This window comes from Muscardinus avellanarius (genome assembly GCF_963383645.1).
Source record: "Muscardinus avellanarius genome assembly, chromosome: 18".
Classification (NCBI taxonomy): Eukaryota; Metazoa; Chordata; class Mammalia; order Rodentia; family Gliridae; genus Muscardinus; species Muscardinus avellanarius.
Genome location: NC_137804.1, coordinates 14,956,607 through 14,981,813, shown reverse-complemented (window position 1 = coordinate 14,981,813; position 25,207 = coordinate 14,956,607). Strand labels below are relative to the sequence as shown.

General features: G+C 38.6%; 1 protein-coding gene across 2 annotated transcripts in view; it reads right to left on the bottom strand.

Annotated features, from left to right (window-relative positions):
• TOP2B (DNA topoisomerase II beta) overlaps nt 1-24,585 on the bottom strand; it is a gene marked incomplete at both ends in the record, with an annotated part of 64,197 nt that extends 39,612 nt beyond the window's left edge. The window contains 5 exons of one of the 2 annotated variants that reach the window (XM_080714950.1): nt 1,196-1,341; nt 4,306-4,369; nt 5,847-5,937; nt 7,435-7,605; nt 24,526-24,585. In XM_080714950.1, the coding sequence (XP_080571076.1) occupies nt 1,196-1,341; nt 4,306-4,369; nt 5,847-5,937; nt 7,435-7,605; nt 24,526-24,585 (532 nt within the window). The remainder of the gene's footprint in view (nt 1-1,195; nt 1,342-4,305; nt 4,370-5,846; nt 5,938-7,434; nt 7,606-24,525) is intronic. The other variant, XM_080714951.1, reaches the window with a different exon arrangement.
• Between the last annotated feature and the right edge of the window lie 622 nt (nt 24,586-25,207).

Here is a 25,207-nt window from a genome sequence, read left to right as displayed (position 1 = left end):
TTGAATATTCCTGAGTATATTTAGATTTTTTTCATTTAAAGTGATATATATTTAGGATATAGCATATATAACAGTATAATTTAAGATTCATTACCACAATTTCAAAAAAAAATCAGTAAATCTATTTGAATATAACATCTGAACTTTGTCAAAATCACTTCTATATTATCTGTATCACTTCCCAGAGCCTCAATTTGTTAATTTTTTTATTAGCAAATTGTAGTCATACATCTTAATGAAGTACAAAATGGTAGAGGCATACACATACACATTCAGAGCCTCAATTTTTTTTTTTTTTTTTTTTTGTGGTACTGGGGTGGAACCCAGGGGCTTTTCTACCTTTGGGCTACACTCCCAGACCTATTTTATACTTTATTTGGAAACAGGGTCTCACTAAGTTGCTGAGAGCCTCACTAAGTAGCTGAGGCTGGCTCGAACCTGTGCAATCCTCTTGTCTCAGCCTCCCAAGCGCTGGGATTACAAGTGTGTGCACCACGCTCAGCAGAGCCTCAATTTTTAAAAGAAACTATCAACCTACTTAGGTAACATAAATAAATAGGAAAAATATTTGCCTTTTGCCACTTTTAACTTTATTTACACAGTCTAGATTTTTAATCTTCAACTCTTAAGGAAAAAAGTTTAAAAAGTAATTTAATAACAAAAGACGTGTGTATATCATAACAAATATATATATATATATATATATACAGTAATCTTTATTTTAAGACTCAAATTTTTCAGAAAGGTTAGAGTTCTAGCAGCTCTAACAAGTCAGTATATTAACAAACTTTAAAATGTTTACTGTCAGCCGGGCGTGGCGGCTCATGCTTGTAATCCCAGAATTTGGGAGGTTGAGACAGGAGGATCGCAGTTCAGCCAGTCTCAGCTATTTAGTGAGGCCCTTTGCAACTCAGTGAGACTCTGTTTCAAAATAAAGATTAAAAAATTAGGCTCAGGGTGTAGCTCGGAGGTAGAAAGCCCCTGGGTTCCTTCCCTAGTATCAAAAAAAAAAATGTTACTGTCAGACTATATAATCAGGACAATACACATTAGCTTTTTATAAACATTAATTCTGAAAAGAATTTTCTCAAAAAAAAAAAAACCACTGCATGGGTTTCTTCTCTTGCAATATTTTGCATAAAAATAAGACATTTTTGTTAAATATTTCTCAACCAAAATCCCATTCAGACTTTACCTGTAACTTTTTTCTCATCATCATCATAATTACTAGATGTTAAAAGCTGTCCAAAGATCAAAGCAGGTACATAAACTTTCTCTACTTTGTGTTCTACAACTGGAATGCCTTTCCCATTATTCCAAATGCTTATAATGTTAGATTCACTGTAAAGAAAGAGGCAGAGTTTAGAGCTGAAAATTAAGCATCCAGTGAATATCAATTGTAAGACACCGACTTATCTTTCAAGAAAATACTTTCTGAGGACACATATTTCAGTCCCTGAGTCATAATTCAAAATGGGATCGCCAAGACCTGCAAGGTAACACTACAAAATCTCTCAGAAGAAACCCTCTTTTATCTCCAGTAAAAGGACTAGCACTTCAGCATGTCAGTCTAGATTGTTTTCTTTTCCTGCACATTAGCTAGGATCTCATTGCTTGACTCTGCCAGCTTACCTCCCACAAGCTCTGCAGGGCCAGTGGCCATCACCATTTACATATCCTACCTAATTGCTGCAGCGGTATAGATGGGAAGGGGACAAATAGCCTGAAAGTGTCCCATTTTCAACCTGAACTGCTAGACATCATTTGTGTCATGTCAATCACTGTTACACATTAAATAAATTGCTGAGAGCCTCACTAAATTGCAGAGGCTGGCTTGGAACCTGAGATCCTCTGGTCTCAGCCTACAAAGTTAGACTTATTTTAAATGACCGCATGACATTTGCATACACCACAAATTACACAGCCAATTTCCTGGTGGTGGCAAAAATAATTTCAATATCCCGATGGTGGCATTTTGGTTAGTTCAACTTCTCTCATCATTTTAAATAACTTTGAGGCTAAGGTAATTTCTTTTCCTAGGATTTCTGTAGAAGATGATGGTCTCCCCATCTCCGACAACATGGGACTACATGGGCATTATCATTACCCCTCCCCCCAAAAAAAGAAAAAGTCCTTTGGTGATGGGGAGAGATGCTGCCACCTCATGGAGTCTTTCTGGGTTTCAATATAAAAACCAGGTGGGGAGGAATAATAAAGAAATTATCAAGGTCTCAATCATATACCCTTTATATGAAACATGTAATAAGTTGGCAAATAAACCACCATGCATCCCTACCCAGTCTACAGAGTTGCATTACAGCTCACTTCTTTCTCACTATGTTAAAGAGATGCTATAAAGCCATTTTTAAAATTTAATATTGTTGAAGTAATGTGGCTTGAAATATTAAGATAAAAGAATTAAACAATGGCCAGGCATGGTGGTGCATGCTTATAATTCCCGCGCTTGGGAGGCAGAGACAGGAGGATTATGCAGGTTTGAAGCCAGCCTTGCTGGTTTAAGAGACCCTGTTTCTAAATAAAATATAAAATAGGTCTGCGAGTGTAGCCCAGAGGTAGAAGGGTTTCATCCCCAGTACCACCAAAAAAAAAAAAAAAAAGAAAGAATTAAACAATGGCAACTACGTCCAACAAGAATATGTTTAAGGAAGACCCCTTCTTTAGTTTTTTTTCTAGAATTATTTCAACTCTGAATCTTAGAAGAGCTTAAAAAGATATCAAGCATCCAATATTAATTACTTCTTACTTGTTCTCCTAAAACATAATACATGATCAAAGTATTGTACTTAACTGACAATTCCCTCAACAAGAATTAGGGTATTGTGTGTGTGTGTGTGTGTGTGTGTGTGTGTGTGTGTGTGTGTGTGTGTTTTGTGTGTGTGGTACTGGGAATTGAATACAGGGGTATTCTACCTCCAGACTACACCCTCAGCCTGATGTTGTTTTATTCTTTATTTTAAAAAGGGTCTCACTAAGTTTCAGAAGGCCTCACTAAGTAGCCAGGGCCGCCGCGAACCTGCGATCCTCCTATCTCTGCCTCCCAAGTACTGGGATTACAAGTGTGCACCACCATGCCCAGCTCTAAATAAGAATTTGAAAAGAAATCTTGACAGCTAAAATTTCCTTACTTCTAAAAAAAAAATTCCTATTAGGATATCCTATTAGAAATTCCTATTAAAATTTCATAAACTTCTATATAATTTACAAGTATCCTGTATACCTACCCAGATGATCAATTGTCAAGAATATATTCATTATAGAAATAACTCAAATAAAAAATAATCAAGAACTTCAATAGCATAATCATGTGGTAACATTTTCACGTGATACAGTTAATTTCATGGTATAACCAATTAAACCAAGAGTTTAATCTTAATATCCATGTCATCTGAGATTAAATTAGACAATAACACTACTTGAATTGTTCATATTTCGTGTTGATTAGAGAAAAAATCAATGTCATGCTAAATTACAAATAAAATTTAAGCCAGGTGTGGTGGCGCACGCTTGTAATCCCAGCATTCAGGAGGCTGAGACTGGAGGATCGCTGTTTGCATACAGCCTCAACTACTTAGTGAGGCCCTCTGCAACTCAGTGAGACCTGGCTTCAAAATAAAGAATAAAAATTAGGGCAGGAGCTGTAGCTCGGAGGTCAAATGCCCCTGGGTTCCATCCTCAGACCCACAAATAAATAAATAAATACATAAATAAATGCATAAATAAATACATAAATAAAATTTAAAAGTATAAATGTAATATTTTACAAAAAGCATGCAGGTACAAACAAGATAAATGAAAAAGTATGTTTCTAATTTAAAACTGTTGTATTTCAATAACCCCCCCCAAAAATCACCATAGTGAAATCTAGTTAGATAAGCACCTGGTATATACTTTATAATACCAACCGTACCTAATTTATTAAACCATGTCTTATATAATGGGAAAGTCTAAATTCCAGGCATAAAAAACAAATTTAACTCCTAATGTACCCGAAATAGCACTAAAGATAGTGCACAGCCACAAGTACCAAAGTAAGAGTACAAATGGAAAGGTAGCGTGATTCTTCTATCCACTCAAGTGACAGCAACAACATCAAAAAGTAACGGCCTCCAACAGCTCCTAAAGGGAAGTACCTGGAGAAAAAAGGTCACAAATGGCAAGAAGAGAGGCAAAAGCTAAGGTGAATAAAGTGTACTAAGCGTACACATTCTGCATTTAAGAAGTATTTATAAATTGGGGCTTAACAAATAGAACTTAGCATAAAAATTAAACTTTAAATATACTTACGGATCAATAGAAACCTTAATACAGGTCATGTTCTTATCCCTCTGCTTATTGTCAGCAGCATTAACTATAAAATTAAACATACATGAGTAAAAATTATATTATATAAACAAATACACACACGCTGTATGTGTATCACTACTTGATATAAATATCTAAATCCACTAATAGTTAATGCTAACTACTGCAACTATCAACTAAAAAAATCTTAATTTTTAAACAAAGTTCCTAAATCTGATATCATGCTAAATTACTTATATGTGTTTTTCCACAAGAAAGGGGAGAAAATGTTTAGTGATGTCTAAAAACAAGTAGGAGCAAAAACATCTGTACTTAACCCTCTAATCCAAGTACAAAAGTAAAAAAAATTTTTAGTTTAATTATATTTTGTTTTTTTTTTTTTTTGTGGTACTGGGGTTCCTGGAAGCCCTTCTACCTCTGGGCTACACTCCCAGACCTATTTTTACATTTTTATTTGGAAACAGGGTCTCCTAAGCCAGCGCGCGCGGCTGGCTTCGAACCTGCACGATCCTCCTGTCTCAGCCTCCCAAGCACGGGGATTACAAGTGTGCGCCACCACGCCCGGCATTTTAGTTTAATTAGATTTTATCTTAACAAATTATTGCCTATTGATTTGCTTCAAAAAACTAGTGATTCTATATGCAGACCAACCTGAAACCTCAGTTATTTTTAATTAAAGTCTTGAATATCCTTTCTTTAAAGTCAAAATTCTAAATCTTAAGTACAATAGCTGAATGACAAAATATTTTTGCTCCCATTACTGTCTCAAAAAAATATGAACACAAGACAGGTGTCAAATTAAACTTAATTACAGAAGGAATGTGTTCTTGATAAATACAGTGTAATAAGCCTAAAATAGTAAAATCAAGTGAACAGTTGGGGGCTGAATGTGAAAGTATGATGTAACCAGTTTTGCTATCCTCTCACCAATGACCAATAGAAAGAAGCTCGCAGGGACCCATACAACCCAGAACTGAAGAAACCTAAACAGAAAATCTCTCTTCAAAGTTCAAAGTCAAAAACATTTTCCAACTATAAGCATTCCTTAGGAACCAATTAGGAGTCAATTAGGTATTCACACGTCATTATAATTTAATCACATGATTATAGAAGAGGCAGAGGTCACTTAGAACAATGGTTACTGAACTTGGCTGCCCAATAAAAATACTTGATTTGTTGCTGATAAACAAAATGTAAATGTCCTCCCTCCAACTTACAGAATCTGCCAAGATCAAGCCCCATAGTTTCCATATTTAACATGTAACTGCAATGCTAGCAAACATCAGATAACTATACAAGGGAGTGTAGATCAAATGTGGGATTACAAATGCAACACATTCATTTTACAGATGAACAAACTGAAACACAAATATGAAAATATCCTATCAAAGCGAATGGAATAAATTTCTACAGAACATTTATATTTAACATAAAAGTCAAATTTATACTATAAAGCATATGTACAAGGACACTGTAATGACATTAACAGACACAGATGTACTACACTCTATGCAAGTACTCACCCAAAATTTCATCAAAGATCTTATATAAACCTGGAACAAAGGTAACCTCTCTGCAATTCATTCCTACATCTTCATCATACACCCACATTAACTGCATTGAGAGAAAAATTCAAAAGCCTTCTTAATCCATAAAACTTTAACATCCATTTTACATAGTACAAATCCACATTCTACCATCCGTTTATATAAATTGGCCTTGCAAGTAGAACATATACAAGTTCAGCTACAGTCAAACTTACTCTTCATAATGAATTGAATCTCAGAATCAAGAAGCTGTTCATTTTATATCAAGTCTGTGTTCTTATCCATACACAAACCCAGCTTTAACATAACAAGCCAGTTTAACGTGTAGCTCAGTGGTAGGGTCGTGCTTAGCATGCACAGCTCAGAATACATCATATGAACAAGGCATGACTCTAGACTCATGGAGACCCAGCTTCCAAACCCGGCTCTAACCAGCTAAAAGACCTGAGCAAGGTAGTTAAATTTAAGCTTCTCTTTCCTCAGCAGTAAAATAGAGATAATGGAATCTACTCTCCAAGATTGTTAAGATTTATCAAATAAGATAAAATATGTAGGCCAAGTCCATAGTAAGCATTAAATTACAGTCAGTGCATATGTATTGATTTAGATGGTACTAGAATTTAGATAGGTACAGATAGAAATTTGAGGATATAAATATATGTATACATATATACTGAGTCTCAAAAGTACCAGTCTCCATGAACCTATGTATCTGTGAAATGCAATATATATATGTATGTATGTATATGTGTATATATATGTATGTATGTGTGTGTGTGTGTGTGTGTGTGTGTGTGTGTGTGTGAGATATATATATATATCACTCTTGAGCAACCCAGACCAGGTCCTTAGCCCCAGGCCCTTGGTCTGCAACCCTGAAAGTAACATGAAGGCGCTAAGAAAACTGGTGCAAAACTGTGTAACTGCCCCAACACCTCTCCTAGTTCAGGTCCTAGCGACTGTCCTCTATAAATAGTAGCACCCCAGACCAACAGGCTGCTGTCTCCCCTATGGAGATGGCTTACATTCTACCATGAATGTACAGTCCCTGCTCTACCCCGAAAGTTCACCCTCGGGATGGCTGCATTCTACCTTGCATGTGTATTCCTTACTTTGCCCAAAAAGACATCTCTCTATGGAGAGAGCCTGCATTCTCCCCTGACTGTATATCTGCTTTTCTAAGGAAATCTGAGTCTTTCACTGGTGCCTGCTGAAGCTCTTTGATTCCAGATGCCAAGAGCTCCGCTTGTCCTGAGTCATGGACCGTCTCTAGGAACTCCTTCCATGGCAGTACTGCCACTAAAGTAAACCAAAGTGTGAACTTAAGAACTTTAAAAAACCACATGTGGCACCATTTTAGTCTAAAGTTCTGGTTGTTTTTATCTTCAAATGAAATTGAAGACATTACTACTTCTACTAGAACTTGCTCCCTTCTTTCCTCGTGACCAGAAAGACATGAAGTTATGGTCTTATAAATTTCATAAAGTCAAAATAATTTCATCAATATACTTAAGAGTGGCTATAGATAATACATCTATTTTCAGCCATTTTAGCAAATCATTACCTGCGTCAATGGCTCTACGGATCCAATATACGTATCAGGACGAAGGAGGATGTGCTCAAGCTGCGTCTTCTTCTGGTACACTCTCTCAACAGACAGCTTCTTGGAGGAATCGCTTCTGTCTGTAGTCTCGGACTCTTCTCTTTTTACAGCATTGTTCTGATCAAAAAGAGTCTAAAATTAACCAAAAAGTTAAATTTAAGTAACCTACCCAAGGGGTAAACTAGACTGCGCATGGACACAGGAAGAGAACTTGTTTTTAATGGAAACATTACTTTTCAGACTCACTGATGTTTAAGTCCTAAAGAACGCAGGTCTATCTATTGACAACCTAAATCTCTGTATAATACAGCATGAAGCTCCAGTTCTTACTGAGCTCAAAATGTTGGCATAGGATAGATTCCATCTTCTCAATCCAGAACACAGACATTTCCAAGTTCTACAAGCTATCAAGTTAATTTTTGTGTTCCTCAAAACGCCCTAAGGAATGTGAGCTCTAGTCAGGCTAGTCACGCAATGACTAATTCTGGGTGGCTACAAGGATCCCAAAAAGCTTCTGAACATAGGCTATCTGACATTAAGCTTCTGAAGACTACTAGGTAAATAAAAATAACCTATACAAAATATTAACCTATGTAATTACTAAACCCTGATAATGCTGAGGATAGCATGATTTGTAGAACCCTCAAATTTCACATGCGTAGGTCAGGCCAGCATCACCTCTGTGTGCCCCAATACTAAACAACCCTATAATTTCAGTTTCTCTGCCACTTCCAATACAGTAGAGGTTGGTGACCCTAATGCTAACCATTCCTTTATCGAATGAGGACGCCCAAATCAAATCACCAAGTCTAAAGATTTCCTGTCTTCTCAACAACTATAGAATATATTCTCATTCTAAGATTCACTAATACTGACAAATACAACATCCCACTGGAAAGAAGGGTAATACGATGGCCTATTGTTTCTAGAGTCAAAACACTCAAGACACAAGGAAAACCGATGCATCTTCAAAGGCCTTTGAACTTTAGTAGAAAAAAAATAAGAACAGAAAACAGATTGCATGCATTTAAACAAGTAGCATATAATTTGAATTCAGTTTCTAGACATAAACACATCATCATCTTTAATGCTTAAAAGTAAAAATTTACAAACTTTGAGTAGTCTAAATCAAAATAAGAATTATAACATACAAACCCTAAAAAAATTCAAACACTGATTATAATTTCCTAGTGCCATAATTTTATACAAAATTAAGGATATTTAATAATGTTTCAAAGTAATGGTGATATGAATGATTATTTTTATTAGGTTTTAAACCACATTCTTATATAGTCTTTCATTTTTACATTTACTTAATTGATGCTATCGAATCAATTAAAAATGACACTTGAGACAGGCATGGTGGTGTAAACTTGTAATTCTAGTACTTGGGAAGATGAGACAGGAGGATCACAGTTTGAAGACAGCCTTAGCAACTAGTAAGACTCATTAATTTAGCGAGACTGTTTGAAAATGAAAAGAAAAATAATATGGCTGAGGTGTAGCTCAGAGGTAGAATGCCCTTGGGTTCCATACTAAGAGAGAGACAGAGAGGACATAGAGACAGAGAGACAGACAGACAGACAGACAGACACACACACACACACACACACACACACGACTTTGGACAAAAGAAAATAATTGTTTCATAAAGTCTTCATTATCCTTTTTCTGCAAAGAGTTAGGTGAACTAGCTAACCAAAAATATGAACTGTATGTTTAAAATACCAGTCTCCAAATTCCTAATCACGTTCCTTGTTTTTATAATAATTAACTTATAGAAACAGATTTAACAAAAAAATATTGATTTTTAAAAGGGCTCCTCAGCATAACTAGAATACTTGCAGTGATGAAAGAGCATGCTCTTCAAGAAAGTACTTAAAAATGATAAAGGTCAGAGACTCGAAGGTCGTGTGTGTGTGTGTGTGTGTGTGTGTGTGTATGTGTGTGTGTGTGTGTTAGTTACTGGGAATTGAACCCAGGAGCATTCTACCTCCGAAATACACTCCAGCCCTATTTTTTTATTCTTTATTTTGAAACAGAGTCTTACTAAATTGTGGATGGCCTCACTAAGAAGTAGCTGAGGCTGGCTGACCAAAAACTGTGATCCTCCTGTTTCAACCTCCCAAACACTGGGATTACAAGCATGAGCTGCCACGCCTGGCTTGGTGGTACCTTTCTGTCATTAATTTAGGACTGTGTTTCTTTTTCTTTTCTTTTTTTTTTTTTTCAGTACTGGGGATGGAACCCCAGAGGAATTCTTCCTCCAAGCCACACCTCCAGCCCTATATTTATTCTTTATTTTGAAACAGGGTCTCACTGAGTTGCGAAGGGCATAAGTAGCTGAGGCTGTCCAGGAACCAGGATACTCCTGTCTCAGCCTCTGTAATGCTGGGATTACAAGTGTGCACACCACACCCAGCAGGACTGTGTTTCTAAATTTACAATTATCAGCATAAAAGTTAGGGACATATAATAGCCTAATACATAAAAGCTTCCCTATCCAAGCTGTGCCCCCCAAAAACCTCCAACACAAAGAAATATATTCTAGATTAATTCAAACAAAGGTTCATGCCCACATAATTTGTACTTGCACGTTTAGCCCTGATGAATTACACTTAAGTGGTACATGAGGAATGGACAACAGGGTACAAGTCCTTTGTCCACAATTTACCACTTTCCCTTCATGCCCCTTCCAGTCATTACCTCTTCCTCTCTACATCTGTTTCCAAATGGATATATGAGAAAAAGGAATATTTCGCCTGGATCTACCAAGGCTGTATCCAGTTCAAAAAGTTGATATTCTTGCTAACATGATTTCTCAAAAATCAGAAAACGTGTGTAGTATCAGCAAGGTGGAAGAATAGGGAATACCAGGCCCTCCTCTATGGAAACGTAGATTAAGCAGTACTATATAAACTACTTGCCTTTGTAAAAGAAAAATCCAGATGCCACTTAAGAGGTCCTGCCTCGCAAGTGAATTCAAAGCCCACCATTCCCAACCCTGCAGCAAGGCAAGACTGAGAAGAAACCCTTCAACCTCCAACTTCTCCCTGGGGAGGGAGAAAGGTGCAATGCACCTACAATGAAAGGAGTACTACTAGGAGCAGTGCTGCCCTGAGGTTTGCTTTCGGTTGCCTGAATCTAAGCGCTAACAGGAACTGGGTGCTAGATGGCCAGCCCCTGAGAACAAAGGCAACATGACCTGGTTGGCACCAGAGCTGCAGTACTAGAGATAAACACTAGGTGAAGCTCCAGCCACATGGCTTATTGATAGCATATTCAGGAGCCAGAAGGCCCACAGGACTCCAGGAAATGCTCCAGAGAAGATACAGGCAAACCTCTTCAGTTAAAAGGTTACCTGCACCAAAGTCCCCAGATTCTCTACCTAGGTTAACCAGATGGAGAAAACCCTTCCAGCATAAAAACGAGACTGCAAAGAGTGAAGAGGTAACTGAGCTTTTAAATGCAAAACAGGGAAATACAACCTATTCAAAGGAATAAATGAAATCTCCAGAAACTGACACTAAAGAAATGCAGATATATGAATCACCAAAGATCCAAATAAGAGTGCTCAACAAATTAAATGAACACAGATAGACAACTAAACAAAATGATTAGTAAAGCAATGCATAAATCAAATGAGAAAATCAACAAAGACTTATAAACTATGAAGAAGAGTTAAGCATTATTTCTGCAACTGAAGAACACAATGACTGAATCAAAAGATATGGTAGAACTCACCTGCAGACGACCAGACAAAACAAAATTTGAAGACAGGAATTTTAAAGGCAGAGGAGCAAAAAAGAATAAAAATGAAGAGAGCCTAAAAGACTTATGGGCCACCCTCAATCAACAACATGCACATTATAGAAGTCTCAAAGATGAACAGAGAATTGGGTAAAGAGCCGACTTGAAAAAGAAATGGCCTCCAATTTTCCAAATATGAGGGGAGAAGTGAACACACATTCAAGCTCAAAGACTTTAAACAAGCATAAATGTAAAGAGACCTAAACTGAGATTTATCATAATCAAACTGCCAAGAGTCAAAAGAGAATCTCTAAAGCAGCAGTAGTAAAGCAAACTGCCCTGTACAAGAGCTTCTATTGGGTTACCAGCCAGTTACTCAGCAGAGCCCTTGTAGGTTAGAAGTGCATGAGATGACAGAGTGCTGCCAACCAAGAACACTGCATGAGCAAAACTACCCTCCAAAGAGGAAAGAAAAACTAAGACGTTCCCGGACAAGTAAGAGGTGAGGGAGTTCACCACTAGATTGTCCAACAAAACATGATGATTAAAGTCCCTCAAGTTGAAGCAAAAGGATAAAAAATAGCAATACCAATCCACAAAAAAGTTAAAAAAAAAAAATCTTCCTGGTAAAAGTAACTACCTAGGCAAATATAGAATACTCTACACTTGTGATATAGGTACACAGATAACCTTAAAAACATAAAAATAACTATAAATCTATATAAACAATATGCCACAGAAAAAGGTAGTTTGTGATATCAACAATAAAGTGAAAGGCAGAAATGTAGAATTTTTATACAACTGGTTATTATCTGCTTAAAAATTGACTGCTATGCCTGTAACATATTTTATATAATTGCAATAACCACAAAGAAAATATCTATAGAATATACACAAAGGGAATAAGAAGGAAATCTCTAACTGCTCTAACTGCCCTCTAATTGCTCTAAACAAGAAACAATGAAACGGGAGAAGACAGCAAGGGAGGAAAGGGTAAACAATAAAAACTACAGAAAACAAAATGGCAAGAGTAAGTCCTTCCAGCTCAGTAACGACTTTAAATGTTAACAGATTAAATGCCCTAGTTAAAAGCCATAAATTGGCCAACTGGATAAATAAATATCCAAGTATATGCTGTCTAAAAAGACCTACTTTGGACCTAAGAACACACATAGGCTACAAATGAAAGGATGGGAATGGGAAAAGATATTCCTTGTGCACAGGAATAAACTGAAAGAAAGTAGGGGTGGCCATACTTACATTAGACAAAATAGACTTCACAACAAAAAACTGTCATGAGACAAAGACAAGTCACCAAAAAGATATCATAAATGTGAAATATACGCATCTAACATTGGAGCATCCACATATATGAAGCAAATATTGGCAGAACTAAAAGAAGAGATAAACAGTAACACAGGAATAGGGGAAAACTTCACTTTCAGATGTGAATAGAAGCAACAGACAAACAATTAGGAGACAGAGGACTTGAAGACCCGAAAGGCACACAGAACACTCAGCACCAGTAATACACATTCTTCTCCAGGGCACCGAATATTTTCTAACTACAGGCCACATTTTGAGCCACAAAATAAGCCTTAACAAATTTAAGACTGAAACCATACAAAGTATCTTCTCTGTCAACAATGGAATGAAATGAGAAACCAATAGAAGGAAAGGAAGAAATGCCACAGTATGTGGAAATCAAACTATACACCCTTACAAAACAGTAAGTCAAAGAAGAAATCACAAGGAAATTTAGAAAGTACAGGGAGATGAATGAAATGAAACAACGCACCAAACTTACAGAGCGCAGCTCAAGCAGTACTGCACTTTAAAAGTTCTCAAATCAATAATTAAACTTTATACCTCAAAAAAGCAGAAAAAGAACAAACTAAACCCAAATTAGCAAGAAGGGAGAAATCATATAGAATATGATGAATAGAAAAATAGGACAAAAACTCAATGAAACCAAGAGTTGATTTTTTTAAAGATCAACAGAACTGATGAACCTCTAGCTAGATTGAGTAAAAAAAAAAAAAAAAAAAAAAAAAAAGTGAAGGAAGGAGGGTAAGACTCACTTAAAACTGAAACAAGAGGGGTCAATTGCTGTCACAGAAATAAAAAGGGACTGTCAACGAGACATCTAGCAACAAATGCATGCCAAATGACTACCCTAAAAGAAATTCCTAGAAATATAAGCCTATCAAGACTGAATCATGAATAAAAAATTTAAATGCACCCACAAGTAAGGAGATTGAGGAAAAAGTCATCAAAACCTCCCAATAAGGGAAAGCCCAGCAAGAGATGGCACCACTTTCTACCAAGCACTGAAAAAAACAATACCAATCGTATTCAAAATCTTAAGAAAAAAATTTTTAAAAACCGAAAACACTTCCAGAATCATTGTATTTCCACCCAAACTAGACTAATGAATTTTCATACAAAAGTCCCCAAGAAAATCATAGCACACCCAACTCAATAGCACATTAGAATGGAAAAAGGCAGAAGAAACAACCCTAGGCCTCCTTCCGAAGGCTTGGGAGAAACTATCTGCTACCTGCTGAGGAGTCGATACCTAGGATATAAAACAACAACAGAACGACTCCATTGAAACAAAGGACTTGAACAGACAGTTCTCCAAATGCAACTGGCCAATGAACAAGTGAAAAGACTGAGCACTGTCGGATGATGAGAAATGCAGATCCAAACCACAATAAGCTGTCTCCTCATACCTACTGAGGCAGCCTTAAGGCTATATAGCCTTAAGGCTAATACAAGTGTAGGTGAGGATGTGGAGAAGTCAGAACCCGTGTGCATTACTGGTGGGAATATAAAATGCTATAGCCATGATGAAAACAGCATGGAGCGTCCTCCAAAAACTAAAAATAGGATCACCATAAGATCCAGCAGTCCTTTTTATCTACATCCAAAAGAACTCAAAGCAGGATCTCAAAAAGATTTGCCCACCTATGTTCACCACCTGTGTTCACTCTCCATAACAGCCAGGAGAGGGGAGCAATCCAAACATCCACTGAGGATGAGCGGCTAAAGCAAAGGTGGTATGCAGAATGGAATATGACGCAGCCTTAACAATGAAATCCTGTCACGTCTGTAACACAAACGAACCGCAATGATGTTATACTGAGAAAACTAAGCCATGTGATTCCACTCATATGAAGTACCTAAGATAGGCAAAATCATAGAAAAAGAAAGTAGGTTAGCAAGGGCTGAGGGAAAGGACGGAGAAACTGTTTAGTGAGCACAGTTTCAGTACTGCAAAATGAAATATTCTAGAGATCTGTTGCACAATATTATAAATTTATTTAACACTACTGAAGTCTACACTTAGGTGGTTAACATAGCAATAAATGTATGTATGTATGTGTGTGTGTGTGTATATATATATATATATATATATATATATATATATATATATATACTTTTTTCTTTTTTGGTGGTACTGGGGTTCCTGGAAACTGTTCTCCGAGCTACACTCCCAGACCTATTTTTTATATTTTCATTTGGAAACAGGGTCTCTTAAACAAGCGAGGGGCTTACAAGCGTGCGCCACTACACCCGGCAAACACAGTAATTTGATGTTATGTTTTTACAACTAAAAAGAATTGGAAAATATAAAATGTAGTTTGCTCTGTCTGATTATTATTCATAATTTCCTCTATGAACAATATGTAAATATTATAAATAACTGTGACAATATACTTAGAACATTTTATGCCAAAATACTTTTCCTAAACAACATATGACAGGTGTTGAGGAATAAACAAAAAGGTATCTTTCTACTTAAAGTAATAAAAAGCACTAATAAATACATGTTCTTTATAAAATATGATAAAAAAATTTCAAGTGATTTGTAGATATTGTAAAACTCATTTGTATTACACTAATTCTAAATATTGATATAAAACTTTAAATCTTGATATGTGAGTAAAATTTTTAATTATATTAAAAGTATTCACTTGCTATAGCATTTATTTATACTAGTAAAGATAACCAAGTACTTTTTTTTTGCAGGTCTGGGGATGGAACCCAGAGGCATCTGACCTTCGAGCTACACTCCCTACCTAATTTTTTATTCTTTATTTTGAAACAGGGTTTCACTGAGTTGCAGAGGGCCTCACTAAGTAGCTGAGGCTGTCCGCAAACCGCGATCCTCAGGTGTCAGCCTCCCGAATGCTGGGATTACAAGTGTGCACCACCACACCCAGCTTGATAACCAAGTACTTTTAAACTGCTTAGTAGCTAACTAAAACCACACTGTTTTGTAAGCAAAATTACAAAAGTATATAAAATACATAAGCCCATTTTTTTCAGAAAATTTATGTGTATAGATGGGAAAATATGAAATATAACTAAAATAATAATAAAAATTATTTTTAGGACAGAGAAATGAGTCATTTTCATTTTCTTTTTTAATAAAAGTTTTCTAGGGAGACATGGTGGTACATGTCTATAATCCTAATACTTGAGAGACTGAAACAGGAGGACTACAAGTTCAAAGCCATTTAGCAAGCCATTTAGCTCAGCAATTTAGCAAGGCTCTCGGCAACTTAGTGAGACTCTGTTTCCAAATAAAAAAGTAATAAAAAATTTAATACAGGGCTGGGGGTGGAGCTCTGAGGTAAAATGCCCTGGGTTCAATCCCCAGTACTTAACCCAAAAAGATATTTTCTAATTTTCCATAATGAATACAATAGCTTATTAATCTGCATATGTAAAAAACATAATTCAGCTAGAATGACACTGACGTTTTCTTTTTTGAGAGGAACTGCTTATACCTACTTATTACTTCTGCAGCCCCAACTTTCTTACCAGCGTCTAGGCAAAAAGGTAAGTGAAAGCAAAACCAACAAATAAGACTGGCAGCCATGGCAGATTAAAAAGTAAACATTAAGACTGCAGTCAGACTGTCTTTTACGCTCCCACTCTCTACAGTAGCTGGTACTGTTCAGGAGGTCCCCCCGGAAGGCTTGTGCACCAAGCTTTCTCAACAGAAGCCTGAATGACAGTCTCTTTCAACTCCTCCACACTAGTGGAAAGCTGCCCCTGAGTCCTGTGTAGCCACTAAAAATCAGAATCTGGGGTCAAAGAAGATAACTTTCACTAGCAATGAAATGGTCTGTCCTCAGAACAGACAGAAATATAATGCAAATGTTCCTGACCCTATTAGAAGAGAGAAGCTAATGAGAAATGTGTTTTTCCACCTTCTCCCTAGTTGTTGTTTCCATTATCTCACTTAAAAAAACAAACAAACAACAACAAAAAAAAAAAACGCCAGGCGTGGTGACACACATTTGTTATCCCAGCATTCATCCCAGCATTCAGGAGGTGGAGGCTGGAGGATGGCGGTTCACAGACAGCCTCAGCTACTTAGCGAGCCCCTTCACAACTCAGTGAGATCCTGTTTCAAAAATAAAAAGACTAAAAAAAAAAAAAAAAAAAAAATAGGGCTGGCGATGTAGCTCAGAGGTAGAATGCCCCTGTGTTTCAGCCCCAGTACTGCAAAAAATAAAAAAAAGTCGCCCCAGGTAGCTCTCCAATTTTAATACTGCTGCTAAAAACAGAAATTCAGCTTGAACAGACAGACCAGCAAATCCTATCTACACACTTGTAAAGGCACTCTCAAGTCCACAGATGACAAAGCAATAAATACGATACCTGCTGAGTAAGAGAACTGCACTCGCCTGAACCACTGACACGGAGTCTTTAACACTGATGCATACATGTCCACAGTAATGAGATACCATGTACTATCATAACTGTACTCAGTATTCCACATACAAAACAAGTGAACAGTATGGGGCTGGGGATTTATCTAAGCTAGAGAGTGTTTGCCTAGCATGCTCGAGGCCATGGATTCAATCCCTATCCCCTCAAAATAATGATAATAGCAATAATGGCATTTCTTCAAAAATAATGTTACCAAGAGCATCCTAAATAAATATACATTAGGTTTCAAAATTAATACATGTGATTTCCGTTTTTTAACTTACTTCACTGTCTTGATTTATTTGGATGAACAGATTACCAACATATTTATAGTAGTGATAATTCTAGCAATCACTCACACTAGAATCTAAAAACACCTTCAAGGCAACATTTTGATTCCTATATAAACTAAAGACAATAATAGTGTAAAACACTTAACATATTATAGAAAGACCTTGCATACATCTAAAGTTGCTTAACTCTACTCCTTGTGATCTACAGGTATGCTGCTGCCATAACTGACTTTTTCCAAAGTTCAAAAGCTGGCTGCCAAATTAAACAACACATTATTGAGATGGGAATTTAATTATAATGAAAATATCAAAATATATAAAAATCATTCTTAAAATATTAACCTCTTTTACAGTACTTTTGCAATATTGCTTACTCCAAGCTAAGAAAAGATAGGTATCATAATTATCCATGATTTACCAAGAAAACTTCTCAAGTACCAAAAGGGAAAAACATTCTTTTTATTTTTTTGTTTTACTTATTTATTTATTTACTTACAGTACTGGGGATGGAACCGAGGGGCATTCTATCACCAAGCTACACCCCAGCCCTATTTTTTATTCTTCATTTTGAAGCAGGGCCTCACTAAGTAGCTGAGGCTGGCCCTGAACTTGCAATCCTCCAGTCTCAGCCTCTCAGGTACACCACCACTCCCCTCCCAACTTGGGAAAACATTCTAATAACCTCCTATTTTTCAGTAATACCATCATCATTCTGTTAAAAAAAAAAAGCCACCTGAGATAAAGCAATTTGTAGGTGTCATTGGCAAATACTATTTTTCTACCACACGCTGCTGCCAAAGAGGGAAAAGGAGACAGTTGCCAGTTGGTACTAAAAAAAGAATTAAGCCACTCATTCATATAAAGCAAAGAAAGCGCAGCATCACCAAGCAGACAAGAATGGACAAGGGACTGGCAGCCTAGCAACAAGCCCCTGCCCTTACCTCTGTCCATCCTCACTTAACAGCAACCTTTTGTACCGCCCTGCCTTTCATTGCTTGACCAAGGCTGCCATCCTTCGGTGTATGTTTTGACTATATTTCATCTATGTAAAAATGCTGAGGAATCATTATCATCTGCTCACCACAACAATTTGTCCCGTCTAGGCTCCTCTAGTAAGGCTCTCCCACATCAAGGAACAAGCAGAGAAATGGAAGATGACAGATGCTTAGTATAATCAGGACTACTTAAATTCCTACTGTGAACAAAAAATGTCATCACTGAATTAAAGTTGTATGCCAGGCGCAGTGGCAAACACCTGTAATCCCTGTGCTTAGGAGGCTGAGACAGGAGAATGGTAAGTCTGAGACCAGCCTCAGCAATTTAGCAAGGCCCACAGCAACTCAGTAAGACCTTGTTTCCAATATAATAATAATAATAATAATAATAATAATAATAATAATAATGCTAGGGATGTAGCTCAGAGAATGCAGAATGCCCCTGGGTTCAACTGCCAGTACCATATAAAAAGAAAAAAAGATAGCCAGCACAGTGGCACATGTCTACAATCCCACTACTTAGGAGGCTGAGACAGTAGGATCCCAGCTTCAAGGCCAGCCTCAGCAACTTAGGAAAGCCGTCTCCAATTTAGTGAGATCCAATTTCAAAATAAAATACTGAAATAGGACTGGGGTTTTAGCTCAGAGTTAGAAAACCCCTGGGTTCAATACCCAGCACCAAAAAAAATTTAAAAAATCATGTGTATATTCATGTGACAGCTACTGTGTCCAGCACTGTGAGAATTGCATGGATAACCTCAATTTCTCTATAAAAGAGCCCGATAAAGTGGAAAGTTATGATTCTCTTTGTTCATATGAGATAACCCAGGTGTGAAGAATGATTTGCCAAAGCTAACAAAGCTAAAGCACTTAAAAAAAACAATGTTTACAAAAGTAGGTCATGTGATTTCATAGCCCAAATTCTAGCACTACGCTACATTAAATATGTATAGCCTGAAAAGGACACACACTCCTAGCATTATGTGTACAAGTTTTGTAGACAGCAATAGAAAGGAGATAGGTGTGGTGGCACACACCTCTAATCCCAATACTTGGGAGACTCTTAGCAACTTAATGAGACCCTGTCTCCAAATAAAAAATTAAATTGGGCTGAGGGTCTAAATTGGAGGTAGAATGACCCAGTACCACAAAATAAATGAAGGAGGAAGTGGACAGGGGAGAAGAGGAGGGAAGGAAAGGAAAAGGAAGAGCTATCTCAGAATTCTCTTTATTTTGTCATATTAGGGCAAAAAAGATTAAGTTTTTCTTTATTATTTTAATTGAGAAGGCTGTGTGATGGTTGAAATGCCACTTTTGCCTTAGCCATGAGCCGTAACGGTTTGTGACCTAACCTCTACATCACTGTTTTCTTCTCTGCAAATGGGAGTAACTATAGTTATACCTCAACTTTTCCTTAAAATAGAGGTCCTATTTTTATTAAGTTTTTTTAAAAATATACAAGGATAGGCTTGTTTTTTTAAAAAAATATATATGTATATGTATATGTATATGTATATATACTTAGTAGCAACATGTGGTGGCATCTGCCTGCAACTCCAGCAATTCCAGAGGCTGAAGCAGGAGGTTCTCAAGTTCAAGGCCAGCCTGGGAAACTTAGGGAGACACTGTCTCAAGACAAAAAGCCATGCCTGGCATGGTGGCACACTGTAATCCAGCATTCGGGAGGCTGAGACTTGGAGGATCACAGTTTGCGGGCAGCCTCAGCTACTTAGCAAAGCCCTTCACAACTCAGTGAGACTGTTTTTTTTTTTTTTTTAAAAAAAAAAAAAAAAAAAAAGCTGGACATGGTGGCACACGCTTGTAATCCCTGCGCTTGGGAGGCGGAGACAGGAGGACGTGCAGGTTTGAGCTTAAGAGACCCTGTTTCCAAATAAAAATATAAAATAGATCTGGGAGTGTAGCCCAGAGGTAGAATGGTTTCCAGGAACCCCAGTACCACCAAATAAATAAATAAGATAAAAAATAAAAATAAAAAATAAAAATAAACACTAAAAATTAGGGCTGGGGCGTGTTGCTTGGAAGCACAGTACACCTAAGTCCCATCCCCAGTAAGGAGAAAAAACAAGAAGTCAAAAGGACTGGAGAGGTAGTTCACTGGCAGAGCATCCCCTGGGTTCAGTCCACAACACGGGAGGAAAAAAGAAAGAAGAGAGAAAACTTGGTAAAAGTCAGCTGCCTACGTAACAAGAGATCTGAAAAGAGGTGAGCAAACTCAGTCTATTAAGGGAAGTTTGTACATAAAAAGTTTCTAAATGTAACTATTATGTTTACTTGAGAATAACTCTAAAGAACATTGCTACCTATTTGTCTTACTAATGACAGAAAATTTCAGGAAGTCTGTTAATTATACAATTTGTTAACAATAACTGAGATTGAATTATGTATATAGATCTCTGCAAAATACCACAAAGGATATAAACAGAAAACTTTATGGCTTTTAATTTCAGAAGTTTATATTATTAAAGACAAAATTATCATGTATAAAAATTAGAATAAAAAGAAACATGTTTTATGACTGATGAGTAACAAAAATTAAATGAAACAAAAAGATGAATATAAACTTAAAAATAAGTTTGGTGAGACTGTAAGCTAGCCTCTGATATCTAAGTCTAAAACCAACTCATTATACTGTTGCTCATAAAATCAGATCAGTCTATAAACAATGATATGTATATTAAAGGCATAAAGATGCTCATATAACCTAACAAGTTTAAAGTGCAATTAAGATTCAGATTGCTAAGGAGGAGGCACTCCTGTGAAGGTACAGATGCGAAGGAAAAGTGACAAAAACAAGCACCATGTACAAAACACAGGAATAACTAGCTGTGGGGACCAGGGCAATAAGTGCCAATGAGAAGGTCACTTCTAGCTTTTTGTGTGAAACTAAAAGGTTCATAGAAAGAGGCAGACTTATGAAAGCTTGGCTGAGGAACGTAAACTGCAATGAGTTACTAAAGTCGTGTTCTTGAAGCCAATTTCTAAACAATATTTAATATGCAGTCATGTTTCTTTAATTAGAAATATTCACAGCCAGGCAGGGTGGCACACACCTGAAATCCCAGTACTTGGGAGACAGGATTGCAAGTTCAAGGCCAACCTGCACAACTTGGCAGAGACTCTGTCTCAAAAAGAAAAAAAAAAAAAAGGCAGGCCTGTAAGTAAGTGGTAGAACACCCTGAATGCAATTCCCAGTACCATAAAAAAAGGAATATTCACAGTAAAAAATAAAAAAGAAATGCTACATATTTTGATGAAACTTTAAAGAAACTATGTTAACTGTGGTTATATATTTAAAAGAAATTTAACTTTTAGAGGTAAATATTAAAATATTTATAGGTAAAGTGACAATATGTATTTACTTGAAAATAATGAGAAGGGAAACAGGTTACCTTGAGTTGATAATTGCTGAACTTTGATGAGAAAGCCTAACGCTTTTTAGATTAAGCAATTTCCATTACAATTTTTTAGATCTACCAAGTTACAGTACTATTACAATAAAAATCAGTCATATAACTATATTCTAATGTTTGACAAATATATTTACTACAACCACTTAAACATGATAAAAGATTGACAGAATAAGGCAAACTATTATGTTCCCCTGAACAAAATTTTACAAACTAAGAAGCTGTTTCAGAGAAGCATTTATAGCCACTGTCAATTTTAAAGTTTTACCATATTTTTAAATTTTTTAATTACAAAAATTCTGGTTAAAATACATCTAATCAAATACAAACTGAAAAATTATTAAGAAAAAAATCAATGCCAAACTTAAACCACTCTGCTTTGTGGTTTCTGACATCAAAAGGTAAACTTTCATATATGATAATATTAAAAACACATGCTGGCAACTTTCCAATAGACGTTAATATCATCAACACATGAAATACAATTCCTTACCCAAAAGAGGATAACACACTAACTTCATTTTTATTTCTTCCCATTATCCACAAGCAGGTGGCAATATAACACCAGCTTCAATAATGCAAAGTTACCCTCTTCCCAGATGACACTGTTAAACTCCCAAACACTTGCAAAGAAAAAAATCTTCACCCAGCTAAAATCAACTACAAACTATTGTTCCAGGGTGTGAATTTCTTGAACCTTGCCACTAACAACAGTGAGTACTACATGTTATCTCAATTCTTAATACACATTTTTTTAAGGTACTGGGGATGGAACTCAAGGGTGTTCTACCTCAGAGCTACACCCCTAGCCCTATTTTTATTCTTTATTTTGAAGCAGGGTCTCACTGAGTTGTAAAAGGCCTCACTAAATAGCTGAGGCTGTCTGCAAACCTGATCCTCCTGCCTCAGCCTCCCAGATGCTGGGATTACAAGCGTGCAACCACCACACCAGACAATACAACATTATTCGACTGACCGATGACAAACGAGGGTTAGAAAGGTTAGGTTCCTTGCAAAAAGTCCACCTACTACCCCTGTTGGAGATCAGGTGGGAACCTCTATCAGTCTGACATCGAAGTTCATAAACAATGCATTATTTCACTGTCCATAAAAAATCAGTGAGTGATAATATATAAATCATAACATAAAGATGTTCATAAAACCTAACTTAAAGTAAGCACAAATAGAAGACCACGCAATTTTTACTTCTCTTTACTGTCATTTCTCATAGTTTTATAATGTACTTAATAAACTGATTTTAGCTTCAAATGTATTTTTCTAGTGTTGGATGAAACTCTCCAAGTTTTGGTAAATTTGTTGTATTAAAGGAAGTTTCCTATTGAGCTAGAAAGAAAAAGCCGTCATTTAATTATCTACAAAGTTAAGTAACTTACAAGTTAAAATGTTGCTTTCAAATGTTAAAGCCAACCAATTCAACCCTGAAGCAAAATGTTTACAACTATGGAATCAGAGATCCTCAGAGGAAACACTTTCAGGCCTGGACATTTCCAAATAGCCTATGAAAAACTCACAATACCATCCGGGCTCTCTAACTCCATTTTCAAATGTTGGATTATAATAACAAAAGTGAGGGCCATCAATCCTAAAAGTCATCACTTCGTTGTCCTTGCCCCTACCTGGCATCCCCATGAGCCACTGACTATTAACATGTCCTCTCCACTCATAGTCTCAATATTACATTATTATGGAAATACACAAAATTTAGACAGATTCGACAGTAAGAACCCGCAAGTTACGTTGTAAAGTACTCTGGCACACAGATATAAATGGTCAAGAATTTTTTTCTGCTTTAACTCCAGTTTTACAAGGAACACTTGTCAATATGGCACGACTGCTGGCTCATCTAAACCTCAACCAAAGAGAAAACGGATCAAGGAACACAATTGTCAACGTCAAAGTCTGGGTCCCTGCATGCCTCTTACTTTTCTCCTGGATGCCTCGTGGGTTGGCTGCGCTCCTGGTTTTCTGTATAGGAAATGACCCTGGTCTGAACTCTATGCTGAGCAAGGGAAGTGCCTGTGAATTATTGATCTGTCGTGGGAACCCGGCCTCACCAGTTCTTCTCAATTGCTACTTCGACTTCCCAGCAGGAACTGAACGCCAAAATCCTTTAAGTGAAGGACTAAGCACTTCAGTCACCTCTGGAGGACAGCCCGTCGGCCCCCACCCGGTTCACCTGCCGTGCTGACGTAGGTAAGCACTTCTTTTAGTAATCCCACCCTGACAGATGGAAGCTGACTGTAGTCTAACCGCTATCCCAAATGCCCTCTCCATCGAACGAGACTCAGATCCAAGTGTAAATCGCGGCATACGTCCAAATTCACGGTTGCATGTCGAATTACACACCAGAGCCCCCCACCACCCACCCCCGTTCTCCTGATATTTCCTCAAAGCATACTTGAAGCGAGTGAGGACCTACACAGACCCATGCATCATCGCCATCCCCATCCTCTGGTCCCCAACTGCCCTATTAGAGAGAGTCTGGCAGGAGAAGAAAGAGGATTCGGGCGGAGGTGGGGGTGGGGGCTGGGGGGCGGCTACACGCTCCATTTCATGGTCTGGACGCCAAAGTTTCCAGTGCCCACTAAGCTCCTGCAGCCTGAGCCTGCAGAGGGGGTGAAGAGAAGAAAGAAAGGAAAGAAAGAAAAGGCGCGGGGAGGGCGGGAGGGCGCGGGGGTGGGGTTCCGCCAGCGCCGGCCCCGACGGGGCGCCCCGCTCCCTCTTCGCTCGCGCTTTGGGGGACAGCACCACCCCCGGTCCCCGGCCCGCCCCGCGGAATTCCGGCCGCGAACAAAGCCGCCCCGGGCCCCCCGCCCGGCCCCGGGCCCCACTCACCACCCAGGTCAGCGCGCCGTTGCTGCCGCCCGCGCCCGCGCCCGCTCCGGACTTGGCCATGGCGGGCGCCTCCCGCGCGCAGGCCCCGAGGCCGCGGCCGCCGCTCCCGCCTCGCCCCGCCGCTCCGCCGCCCCGCCGCGCGCTCGGCTGGCCGCGTCCTAGCCGCGCCGGCCCCCGCGCCCCATCGCCCGAGGCCGCGGCGGACGTGGGGCCGAGCCCGCCGAGGAGGCCGCGCCGCCCGCGGCCCCCAAACTCGAGGCGCGGCGCCCGGGCCTAGCGCGGAGGCGGCGGGGAGCGAGCGGCCGGCGGGGGCGCTGCGTGCTCGGCGGCCGGCGCCGCGTCCTCCCGCCGAGGCCCGCTCGCAGTGGCCGCCGCCGCCGCCTGGGAGGCCGCCCGGGCTCAGCCGCGCTCCGGCCCCGGCTCCCTCACATCCACGCGCCGGCCGACGGGGACAATACACGGAGCCGCCGCCGCCGCGGTCGCCTCCCTCTGGTCCGGCATAACACGGCGCGCACACACACCGGGGAGGGCGCGGCGGCCGCCTCCGCTGTCAATCAGCTCCGCGCCGACCAATCGGAGCCCTGTCGCCGCAGCCTGTCGGCCAATCCCAAAATTCCAGGCCCCCGCAGGGGCGGGACCCGGCGGGGAAACGTCATTGCGGGTAGCAACCGAAAGGCAGACT